The sequence below is a fragment of the Varanus komodoensis genome, unplaced genomic scaffold (assembly GCF_004798865.1).
Source record: "Varanus komodoensis strain SLA01 unplaced genomic scaffold, ASM479886v1 scaffold52, whole genome shotgun sequence".
In the NCBI taxonomy this organism is placed as follows: Eukaryota; Metazoa; Chordata; class Lepidosauria; order Squamata; family Varanidae; genus Varanus; species Varanus komodoensis.
Window position 1 is genome coordinate 4,057,391 of NW_025336114.1, and position 13,184 is coordinate 4,070,574.

Consider the following 13,184-nt stretch of genomic DNA (forward strand, 5'->3'; position numbering starts at 1 on the left):
CACTGGCCTAGTTTCTAAGGAACAAGCTTTGTTGCTAGGGAAAGCCAGGGGAAAATAATTAATGGCTGGAGACCTGTACCTAAGCATTGGATTGGAAAAGTACACAACCTCCAGAGTGAAAAGGGAAAAAATAATATCAGTTTATGCAGATAAGTAGCAGAGAAACTAGCAAGGCTCCTATGAGTGCTATCTTGCCCATCATAATGAAAGTCCATTGTGCTATCATAATCACTATTTCTTCAATAAACATGGCTGCCATATGTTAGACTGAGAATTGGTAAAACACAGCAATATCAGTTAGTAATAGTTTCCAGCCTTGTGTAGCACTGGAGATGCACTGTACTACAACTTCCAGCACTGTCATGCTAGCCTTACTGCTTGGAGATGCTGGGCATTGTAGTCTATCAGGAGAGCAGCAGGTTAGGACCATTAGGTCACAGTGTCTCTGGAACATAAAACGATCATTCTCATTCCAGTTTGAACAGAACAAGTAAATATATTATAAAAGTAAAAGTATATATATATTGTCATACAATGCAGTCAGTCTTATCCATTGGAAAGGTAAGCATACTTTCAAGTTAGAGTACTTCCAGTTCCCAACAGAGTGTTTTTTCAGGCATACCAGATCTGTGTGCCTGCCATACATAAATCCCATGGAAATTTTGCTGATAACTAGTGCTGATCCCTGTTAGTTCAAATGGTCCTTATTTCCACCCCCACTCTGGCAGTTAAGCACTGGAGCTACTGACTAGGAGGCATTCTAAATGGTGCTGGCAGAAGGGAGCTACAGATACAATGCGCAACAATTTGTATGACATCTCAGTTGTGAAGCACATTCTTAAATGGTAACCAGGCTGAAATCATTCCTGCTTCAAGACTGCCTTCTGTTGGAAAGGTTCTGCAAAAGTGAACTGACAAAAGTTTTCAGCAATAATACATGGGAAAATAGAGTGTTTTATAATTTACTTTTCCTGTAGATTGTGTCATTAAGAAGTCCTTAGATAGATTCTGGTACAGGATACAAAGATGAACATTTCAAAGCCTCAGGGATGATCTTAGCTTTTAAAATTATTTTTTTAATATTTTACTTTCCCATGATAAATTGCAGCATTCTGATATATGGACTTCAAAACCGCATTTGCAAATTACTAGGGATTCCTATCTTACAAGATTTATCTACAAAAGACACTGCTGTTTAAGGATGGACACATTATGCATGTGGATTTTAACAACTAAATTAAGTTGGCGTGGGTGGCCAAATTCACCATGTTACTTTAAATTACAGCTGTATCCCATGCTTCCTTTGGAGTGGCATCAACACTTCTTCCTGTCTTATACTCAGAGCAAAACTGTGAGATTGGTTAGGATGGCAGTGTTACTGGACCAAAGGTACCCAGTGAGCTTCTCAGCTGGGCAAGGATTTGAACCTCAGGATTCCCAGGCTAACAGCTGATGGACTGGGGGAAGGCTGGGGGTTGTAATCCAACAACAGAAGGGCACCTGGCTGGGGAAGACCGCCAGGTTAGCACTTCACACTAATCTACATTAAAACATATTTTATATGCAAATTTGGGTCCTAAATGAACATCAATGAACTGGAAGGGTACCATTTGAAAGCTTAATGCTGAGGTAGCCCAGTGATATTCCACATACTGCTGGTTTTTCTTATACTTCCTTATCCTCACTCCATCTCTTATGCAAGGTACCTCTTTTCACCTGGGAGATAACCCTTTAGTTGGAGTGGTGTTTGCCTAGTAAGACTGATGCCACTCTTGACCATTCACAGAATTGTCCTTTTTATGGGATTTTTAGTAGGATTTGCTAGCTGGGCCAATAGGATCATGAAGAAGTTATCTGCTTTTCCTCCATTAAGGGAAAGAAATGAGGCATTGCCCCAGAAGTCCAGCCTAATGATGTGCTATTTCACCATGAAATGGACAATTGATTCATGGGGGTTTCACTAAATCATCCAGCCCGCACAACTCTTCACCTGAAAGCAGTGCTGTTGCTTCCTGTCCATTCACATATTCAGAACATAGGCCTTATCTTTGCCCTCTCCTCTCCCATTTCCCGTTCCTTGTATCCCATGTTGTCCCCGTCCTTCACCTTTTGGTCCTTGAGGATGCATCATGTCTGGAAGCTTAGAGCTCAAGATCCAGAGGGCAGATCCTAAGAACTGAAAGAGTGCCTGGCTGGCAGATCATGGTTGATGCCTGCTAGGGGAATGGCATCTAGAAAGTCAGCAGAAGAGCTTGTTTGCAACCAGCGTATCGGTGGTGAACAGCTAAAGCTGTTAAGGTGTGCAGGAAATGGAATATCCCTTTGGTTTTGTCCCCACACCCATCCTCTAATTTTATTCCTTGTCCTGAAATCCAAGAACATCAGAACAGCCATGCTGAACAGAAAAAGGGCCAATCCAGTTCAGTTTTCCATTCACACAGTGGCCAGAAGGTGGCTAAAACCCTGCAACTTCAAGCTAAACCTAGAAAGCTGGAATTCCTCTCTTGCAGATTTATCACCCTCAGTCATCAAAAGTCTCCTGCTCCCTGAAATAGTTCCATCCCTTTACACTTGCTACCCCATATACCCAGAATTCTCTCCCAGAACACCCATACCCATGTCCTCCAAGCTGGCACCCTCCAGATGTATTGGACTACAACTCCCATCATCTGCAATCAACCTGGCCATTGGCCAAGTCTCCAAATACTGGAAGACATCTGTGTAGGGAATACAAACATTGGAAATGCTGGTAAATCCCTCTTTGAAGCTTTCTATTGACATTTTAGCACAGTCCACTTAGCTTTCATTGTCTACTGTGGCTGTCTCGAGCCTCATAGCTCCCAGGTATGCTGGACTACAACTCCCAGAATTCCTGATCCCTGGCCATTCTGGCTGCAGCTGATCTGAACTGAAAATCAGAAGATCTGAAGAACACTCAGTTTCATTTCTTTTGTTTGTTACATTTCTATAATGCCCAACAGACAAAGTCACCAGGTGGTTTATAAATAAATACAATATAAAAACCATATACATTTATCAGTTAGGGAAGGCTGCTCTATTAGGAATAAGCATGCAACAGAGGGGAGTGCGTATTCTTCCCCTTCATTACCCTCTTTGCCACTTTCTTAATCCCTTCTCTCTTTAGACTCCCCTGTGTCAAACTATTATACAGTCTCAGGAGCTCAGACTGTATAATAAGGAGTTATTTGACTGAAAATAAAACAAAAATACTCATATGAAAGTGCAGCACAATCAAGGATTTCTTGAATGGCCTACATTAGGATGATTCTGTCAGTGGCAACCATCATTTGAAAGGTTAGGGAAGAAAACGTTCCCTGAGAAATGCACTTGTACTGAATGTTGGGATACCTGTTGGAATTCCCCTTTGGGTTTTTCTTCTTGCTGTGTTCTTTGTTAAACTAGAAGCTCCCTGTGCTTTAATTTCTATAGAACTGCTCAGTCCTTAAGCTGCTGCATCAGCACAAAAAGGCTATATAGCTCATTAGTGGTTTGAGGACTGCAGTTTCTGTTTGTACAATGGAGACCATGCTGCTTGCTCATGCTATTTAAGTTCTGGGTAGTTAGAAAATTAATGCTAGAGTATATTCTTTAAACATTTCTGCTTCATCTCATGATCAAAAACTCAAAAGCAAATGCTTGCAGGAATAACAAAATTTAAGCCTTAAATTTTAGAGAGATCAAATTATCTCCCCCTCAAATTAACACCTGTACTTTTTTTTTTTTTTTACTTTATCTGAGTTGTTTAGGTCAATGTATAAAATAGGTCAGTTTTTATGACATATACAGAATAAATATTCTATTTTTTCTGGATTAATATACTTTACCATGTGGGATAAGTTAATGGGGCTGTGAAGGACAGGGCATTGTGGAGGGCATTCATTCATACAGTCACCGTAAGTCAGAGTTGGCGTGACAGCACATAATAGCAACAACTGCCTGTGACAATACAACAGCGGCAACTTAGGGCATAATTCTATGGCCTTGCAATGTTGCTTGGTGTATGTATTCTTGTGTTGTGTGGTCCATACAATAGCTACATTGTTGTAGCTAGGACTCTAATCTCAGAATCTAAGATGGACGATTATACTAGATGTGATGTGGTTTGGGTACATTTGAGGTGGTGGTGGAGAGGAGATGGATGAAGCACTGTTATCCTCTGAAGAATTCCACTGTTGCTTCAGATTCTCTTTCTTACAAGGAAGGACAAAACATTGCCCATCTAAATCTTTTGGAGGGGAAGAAGAGCATGGAGGCAAATCTAGCCTTTGCATTCCTCTTGCTTTTTGGTGGATGCCAGTAATCTTCCAAGTCTACATGGTTAATGGTAGCCTCTCTGGATGGCACCCTCCATGACAAATGTAGTGGCATAGTACATCTGGGTTCTCACTCATCCTAATAATTGCTTTGGGGCAGACAATTTTGATCAGGGATTATAGGGTAGTGAGAAAGGGTTAAAAATATCTGCTTTCTCAAATTAGAAAAATCTCACATTTTTACAGTTTTTAAGTTTGGGAGATCTCATCACAAATCAACTGCCTAGGAAATATCTAGGAAAAAACAATTACATTAATCCAGCCTGAGTTCAACTTTAAAGAGAGCTCAGTAAAAGCACAGTTAAAAACATTAGAAAGAGACATTTGACAATTGCAAAGCCTTTCCTTGGTTTCTTTTCTGCTTAAACAATGGAGAATATCACTAAGAGGGTTCAGGCATTCACAATTTAAGTGAATAGGGAAAATTAAATACATCCATGGTAGTAGATGTTTAAATTACAGTAAAATTATAAATACCTTCCAAATGGCTTATGAAACCATTCATCTTTCAGTTCAAGCACCTAGAGCCTTGGGACAAAGTGGAAAATGTGCACTCTGGTGGGAATCAAAGGGAGTGATTTGTTTCTGAGGATCTTGATGTGAAAGGGGTTTGACCATCCCGAACCCTTTTGAAGCTAAAGATTCCCCTCTGACATCTGTCCAGAAAAACCAGAAGGAAAGGAATACATAGGAGGGAAAGGAAATTAGTCTGGGTTTGCATGACATGGCAATCCACCATGGCATGTTACTGGTCATGGGCTTTGTGTTGTGTAACAACAGGCATTGTTTTTACTGATTGTAATGAATTTAAGACTATATAAAAGTATGACTTTTAATAGTTAAAATATTTTAATAGCATGTTGAAATATGTTTTCTTGCACTATGAGCTGCTTTGGACACATTTATATGGAAAAGAAGTTGGGGAAGCCAGGTCCCCTTTGCCTCAGAAGATCTATGGCTGGGGTAAGGAACCTGCTGTCCAAGAACTGTGTGTAGTTCTCAGCCTTATTTCATGAAGCCCACAGCATCATCTGGCTTCCTGACACTGCAGCCCCAGTCTTGCTCTCCAGACTGACCCTCTGGAATTGCTTCCTTTTCCTCTTGCTGAGAGTTTGTGGATGGGTGTGTGCACAAGAGGCAGAGAACAGATGGGGTGGTATCAGAGAAAAAGAAGGAGCTGCGCAACACTGCCAGTTCCACCCAGATTTGGCTCTGGCTCCATCTACTGTTGGTTGTGGGCCTTGTTTACTCTATGCTGACAGCCTTTCAGAAGAAAAAAGATTCCCCACTCTCTTGATCTATGAAATAATTAGGAAAAAATGCAATTTGTGCAGGTAGCACCCATTACATCTATTCATTAATTTAATCATGCCTTAATAATATTCCATGAGCCCATTAAAACTGGAGTGAGCTGAGATATGAACAGAACCAACCAATGAACACATGCTTGTTCCCCACTGGTTTCCATCTGCCCCCTGAGGGAGGACTGGTGGCTCTGAAACAGCTTATTCATTACCTTCAGTTCGGGTGCTTCCAGACAGAAGCCACTTGCTTCAGCAGCCAGAAAACACTGTGCACCTTTTCTCTGTAATGGATTTTCTGTGCTAAGGAGAGAGATAAAAGCAGTGGTCAGAAAACACATGAAGGTAAATAGAAGATGATGTAATCTGCATCCGCCCCCGTGCAATAAATAACCATCAGTGATGCAGCAATATTTACTTGGAAGCATCCTTACAACCACTTGGACGTGTCATTAGAACCCATTGGTCATTATCACTCAACTTCAGAGCACTAATGACTTCTGAGCACATTTCAGTGACTTCTGAGCACATTTCAGTAGGTAGTTTTGTGTTGAGTTAATGCACAGGCAGTCATGGAGCCTCTGCCACATTCCCCTACAAGGCATGCAGCAGAATGTTTTTCAGGATTACATTTTTGGAGGCAGCATGGATTCAGAGTGCTTGTCTTCAGGCAGATCAAGAGTTATGTTCTCATGATACCCCTATACTCTAAAAGGCATTTGTCTAAGTAAAGATGATGCTTTATTTAAGTTTTATATTCTCTTCCCTGGAATCAACATATCAGGAAGCTTCTGTGTCACATGCAGAGTTTCTGATAGTTAACCTTCTTCTGAGTTAAACTTCTGAGAGTTTCTAGTACCTAGTACTATTCCCACAGATTATTGCCCTTGTTTTGCATGGATTAACATTATTTTTAGCTTTTTAATAAAACATTACATTCACAATAAATAATTTAGGGAGCAATTCTATGCAAGTTTATACTGAAAAAAGCCCTACAAATCCAAGCATACTCCAGCCACCTCAAAATGCTCCAGCCAGCAGAGATGTTGGGCCATGCTGGGAATTATGGGACCTTTTTTTGTCTAAACATGCATAAGATTGCACACCCTTAGTTAATCAGAATTCATAATGTGTGTGGGGGGTTGTTTTGTTTTGTTTTGTTTTTGGTGATTTCATGTTACAGGAGTTCTAGGTTCCTGAAGGGGACACTGCTGCTAAATATTGCATAGTCCAGGAGCTAATAAAGGGAGCCAGGGAATGAGTTAAATAATTAATTCTAAAGTGTTTTATACAAACTTGAAACTCCCTAGCTAGACATTAGATGAGATTTTATTCTATTTCTTAAAGGCTTTTTTCAGCATGTCATAATAAATGTCTCAAAATGTTGCTTAAAAATAGATAATGTAATTAATACATTTGTTCACTCTCATTCCTTTCATCAACTGGCTGAATCAAATTGCTCTCAGTAAAGAACAATTTCTGTGACTAGAACATTATAAAAGATATATGTGAACCTAAGTACATTCTTTTAATATATTTATTTCCAACTAGTTACTAATGTTTATCTTACATGGCTTTGTTCTGGTCTGAATGAGAAGTTCATTTAAGGCTAAAATAGGCAACATGTTGCCACTTTAAATTGCATATTCTATAGAGTTTTGGTCCTACGGAGTTGTTTTACATGAAGCAGAGTATGAGTCATGCTAATGGAAAGGGCAAAGAAGACTTTTTAAAAGAAATATATCACACTTAAATTAGTTTAGACAGCATGACATCAGAGAGTAATTAAATAGGTTTTTGTTGGAATTCCACTTCCAATTCCTGAGTTCAGGTTTGTAAAAGATTTCTGAGCACCTGCAGGTTTCTGTGTGTGAAATATTTTCACTGGAAGGGATTCAAAACTTAAAAAAAAAAAAACTTTTAACACAGAGGCAGCATTACGCCATTCTTCCTTCTTGGAAAAAAAAAACCTCTCCGATTTAAACAAGAGTCCTTCAAGTTTTTAGTCACTTTTACAGAAGAAAGGGGGGTGGTAAACTTTCTCTTTTCAAGAACAAGCTGCTAGCAGAAACGAGTAGAAGACCGAACTGAATTAGCATTTCCACTATGGGACTGGATACAAATATTAAACAAGTAGATTTAAAGTGTTTTAAGCTGAAAATAAAACTGTTTCTGCTGACTTTAGTTTTTCATTTGTTTCATGTTTTCTTATGCCAAACTGAAGGAACCTTTTCTGATTTTTTCTTTGGTGGCATTCAAAGGAAGACCAGAGGATGAAAATCCTGCACTTTCTTACTTTACTGCTTTGGCACTTTAGTTGGCTTTACCCTGTTCTCATTTCCTTAACAGTGAGTTCTGCAGAAGCAAGTCAAAGCAATCCAGGATCCAAATTAGGATTGTCAAAAGTAGATGGAAAAGAGAGGAATCCCTTGCCAAGGGCAGGTACCTTTAGAACGGGAAGCCATGGATTTAGCGCTGGGAATTCAAAGTCTAGAACGAAAAGTAATACTGCTCAAGCTGGAGCTCTCATGGCAAAGTCTGATGATTCCAAGAAGACTGTCTCTAAACCAGGGAGCACAGACAAAAAGGTAGGACATTCTTCAAACAGGCAATCAGGAATAAGGACAGTAACCCCAAAGGTTCACAACTTTGGCCCCAAGGCCCCACTGAAGAAAACTGGCATTGGGAATTCAGATGCCAGCTCCTACAAAACCAAAAAGGCTAAAGAACCTATTGCACAAAAGGAGTCTAAAGAGGCATTCAGACATCCCTCCATCACACCACATGAATATATGCTCTCCTTATACAGGACTCTGTCTGATGCAGATCGGAAAGGTGTGAATGGAAGTGTAAAGCTGGAGACTGGCCTGGCCAATACAATTACAAGCTTCATAGACAAGGGACAAGGTAAGATAAGTTAATGTTTGCATAGGTATTTGTGAGTATTAAATGCACATATACAGATAGACTCACAGCTTGTCAGACTAAAGGCACTTTCAGCCTTACAATGTAAATGTAAAGACAATTTTTAGCATAATACCTGGGTATTTATAGAAGTACCAAACAAAATGTTTATGCCTTTACCCTGATGTTATTAGCAGCATTAGGGCTATATTAAGTTTTACAAGGATGATGTGTATAAGTATGCCTTGCAGATTTAGACTGGATAAATCTCTGATCATCTATTTCATTTAATGGAAAGGGTAAAGGTTTCAGAAGAGATGCAGTCCAACTTTTTCTGAATGAAGTAACATGGACAGTAGTATGTGTGTTTGTGTGTATTTATTAGCTTTAATAGGCAAATAGAATGTATGGCTCTGGTCTTTCAGTTCTGAATGAAAAGTTGCAATAAAACAGGTTTCTCTGTAGCTGATACATCTTAAGGCTATTTGTGTTCAAATGTCTACCAATTGCCATGTAGTTTTCTATTTAAAAAATCCCTGTGACAGCACAAGACCAATCTATGATTAAATCCTTGTACCACTGCATGTTACCATAAGTAAAATAATAACAGAAGGTCAAATTAGCAGCCTGGCATCCTGCTCCCAAATACCTTTGATTGGAACTTAAGTCCCATTGATTAGTTTCAGTGTAATGTCTGACCAGATCAGACTCCTAGATGAAACAAAAATATTGCTATGTCTGAGTTAAAAGAGCTAAGAATGTTATTCTAGTAAATCTCCATGGAGTATGAACTCACAGCAGTTCCATAGTGTCATTTTATAACTTGCAAGCCTGCAGACTAATAGGGACATTGTATGTTGTTGAGAAAAATTGAAAACTGAAACTACTTTCTGTTTGAAATATATAAATCTCTCTCTTTTTCTCTCTTTAGATGATCGTGCTCCAGCTGTTAAAAAGCAGAAATATATATTTGATATCAGTGCATTAGAAAAAGATGGCTTACTAGGGGCAGAGCTGCGTATTCTAAGGAAAAAACCTTCTGACACCTGGAAGCCTCATTCTCATGGGAAAACATGTCAAGTGAAACTATTTAGTTGTTCCACAAACAGGCAAGCATCCATTCTCTTGGATTCCCGGACAGTCAACTTCTTAGATACAGCGAAATGGGAGGTTTTTGATATTTGGAAGCTTTTTAGGAATTTTAAAAACTCTGCTAACTTGTGTTTTGAACTGGAAGCTTTTGAAAGGGGGAGGCCTGTTGATTTAAGGACTGTGGGATTTAATAGAACAGGGAGGCAAGTAAATGAAAAGGCTCTCTTCTTAGTTTTTGGTAGGACAAAGAAAAGGGACTTGTTCTTCAATGAAATAAAAGCCAGATCTGGCCAAGATGACAAAACTGTTTATGAATACCTATTCAATCAAAGGAGAAAGAGAAGGGCTCCTCTAGCAACTCGACAAGGAAAGAGGCCCAACAAGAACCTAAAGGCAAGGTGTAGCAAAAAAGCACTCCATGTGAATTTTAAGGATATGGGCTGGGATGACTGGATAATAGCCCCTCTTGAATATGAAGCTTATCATTGCGAAGGACTTTGTGAATTTCCTCTGCGGTCTCATCTGGAACCTACCAATCATGCTGTTATCCAAACCTTAATGAATTCTATGGACCCAGAATCCACACCTCCAACCTGTTGTGTTCCAACAAGGCTGAGTCCTATTAGCATTCTTTTTATTGACTCTGCTAATAACGTAGTCTACAAACAATATGAAGACATGGTTGTGGAGTCATGCGGCTGTAGGTAGCAGCATATTCACTCACATTACTAACTGTACAAAGCTTTTTCCAGCAATCGATACACAGAAAACTAACACTCTGTGTCTGTAGATCAGAACAATGATACCCAACGTTGTTTGTGCTGACGATGGCTATAGTGGCATCTTACTGTTGGTGTGCTTAACAGTTTGCTGCGTGGCCTATCAGTTGCAACTTCTACAAGGATACTGTCAAAACCCAGGCATATAGGACTGTGTCACAGAATAGACTCTCCGAGTCTTTTATAATTTAAATTGTTCGCAACCAGTTATGCCTCAACCATGCTCCTTGCCTGCCCTATTCAGCACCATTTAACAGTGGTGTGTGATGTTGCTGTGCCACATCTGGAGATATTAAAAGCTCTGCTGGCACCACCATACAAAATCCTGGATCAGTTCATGATGTCAAACACATTGCTGTGGTTGCATCAGAGCACCAGTTCTTGCACTGCACCTTAAACGCTTATACTAGTCTACAATCAAGCTATGTGTTTTCTAACAGTCAGAATAAAAGACATGACATGAAAAATGGACTGAAACTAGCTTTTGGATCTTTGTTTTGGATATATTCTTGTCCTAATTTATTCTCAGATGCAGTGCTGCCCCTGGACATTTGTTGACTGAAGCAGAGCACCAAGTGGTGTTGCTACTCCCACTCAAGGCTAGCACTAACACTTTACAAGTCTTGCTGTTCCATAAAGATCTCAATTTCTGACCTTCACCTGTCTGCTTAAATCTGCTTTACCTCACTTGACAGTAAGACCAGCCCTTCCCAGGCTCATTTAGACTGAGATCCTTCATACAGGAAACCTTCTTCAATTAACATTTATATTTTCACATTATACTGACTTTTGACTCTCTAAGGACATTGCAAACCCAGAGCCAATGGCTTTTGTATATGTTCATGTTCTCTTTCACATCCTGTTTTTTAAACTTAATCCTCTGTGTACATTATCATATGTATTCATTTCATATGTGCTTGATAAAATCCTGATATCACTACAAACATGGTGATTAAACTAATCAGTTTATTATAAATAGTTTTAAGCAACATTTCAGATTAATTCTTTAAAATGTATATTTGCAACAGAGTCATTTAATAGAATGTTGATTTTGTTTTAAACTGTATACGTTAGACATGGATTTAGATAACTACAAGCAAACCTAATTCTTTCAATGTATATTGTATTTCAGCTTCATAGCTTTGTAAAAAATATCCTTTTAAATGTTATGATCAATCTGTTTTATTATTCTGCTTATAATTCACAGTGTTCTCTAGTGCTTGTAGTACAATAACTGCTTAAGATGTACTAAATTATTGTCAATGTTAAGTGTATCTAGGTGCCATAGTTACCATACAAATAATTTTATTAAAATATTTTGTTTAGAGTGCTTGTTCAGTTAATAAAAAAGAGAACTTCAGAGTGAGGCAGGTTGTTTTTATGAGGCTTCTGCTTATATGCTTAGCTCTGATTGCCATCAATTGTAACTTTTCTGCAGTAGACTCCAAAAATACCATAGAGAAAGCACAGTCAGCTATGAAAGACTTTATTGGGAAAATATATAATCACTCTAAGCCACAAACCAACAGAGAGTCATAGCAATGCAATGAATAATAATAATATGCTTAAGGCCATTGATTTCAATGGCCTTAAGCATGTTCACTTCTATGTGCTATTGTACCTCAGTTCTTGCAACTATTCTGTATACTTCCACTTGTAAAGTATCATAAGCTCCTACATAATGCAGACAGAAAGGCTGTGACAAAGTCTTAAGTTTAAAAAGTCCAGGCTTCAAGTGAAAAAAAAATTAAACCAGACTGAGCATTTGAAGCAATCTGATGTGGCAATAAGCTTCATTGAAATCAATTAGATTTATGGCAAAGCAAATCTGTATTCTAATTAGGATGCAGGGAAGAAACTTTGGAGCACTGTATGCTCAACCTGGAAGAGAAGAAACAGGCAGTTATTTGGCCCTTGTGTGAGCAGAATGCTGGACTAAATCGGCATGATTCAGCAAGCCTCTTCTGACAATTCGTATGATCATATGTGGTGAACTGGCACATGATGATATATGAGAGAAGCTGATACCTGTGCTGTGCAGCAGCCAGTGTCCAAAATAAACAGCCACATCTATTATGCATGAATGATACAAACAGCCCCTTAAGGGAGGAGATGACCCTAGAGTTGGCCATTTCCTGAGTCACGACTAGGTTACTAATCTGGTAACAAAAGCAAGCATCTCTGTTTCTAGCAGCCGGAGAAATTGAAGTGTATAAAACCAAAACCTAGTTTCAATGTGCCCTTCTTAACTGATATGCTAATGTACACAGGGGCAGTTGGATCAACTGTGCTGCTACTTTCCCATCCCCTTTCCAGAGCAGCCCTTCCATCTCTTGAAAATGCTGTGGAGAGTCAGGAGACCCTGCTGAAGGTGCTGAACTGCCAGGGCAAAGCCCCAAAAGTCAGGCAGAGGAACTTCCTGCGAACAGAACCTTCCTTTCATGGAAGGCAGGTTCTGAATCCATTCTAGTGTCCACAATGCAGAATTGAAGAGAGAATTCATTCCCTTCCCTGCAGTCATAGTTTATATGAAAAACTGTTTTGACATTGCCACATTCACATGCTATAACAAAAGGAGCAGGAGGGAAGAGAGTGTGTGCACACGTGCATGCAAAGAAGAATAGGTGTGGGTGTGCAGTGACGGCCACCACTTTGCAAGGCTTTAAAGGGGGACAAATTCAATGTGTGAGGAACTTTGACAGGCAGAACACTTGTACCCATCCTGTTTGAGGGATCCTGGGCATCTTGTCTGCCACCATGTGAATGGAGTGTGG

The 13,184-nt window shown here is 39.4% G+C and overlaps 1 protein-coding gene across 1 annotated transcript; it reads left to right on the forward strand.

The window, feature by feature from the left end:
- The first annotated feature begins 7,908 nt into the window (after nucleotides 1-7,908).
- GDF5 (growth differentiation factor 5) lies at nucleotides 7,909-10,339 on the forward strand. Its single transcript, XM_044447550.1, has 2 exons — nucleotides 7,909-8,542; nucleotides 9,471-10,339. Exons 1-2 carry the CDS (start codon nucleotides 7,909-7,911, stop codon nucleotides 10,337-10,339), a joined length of 1,503 nt encoding a protein of 500 aa, XP_044303485.1.
- Nucleotides 10,340-13,184: the final 2,845 nt, after the last annotated feature.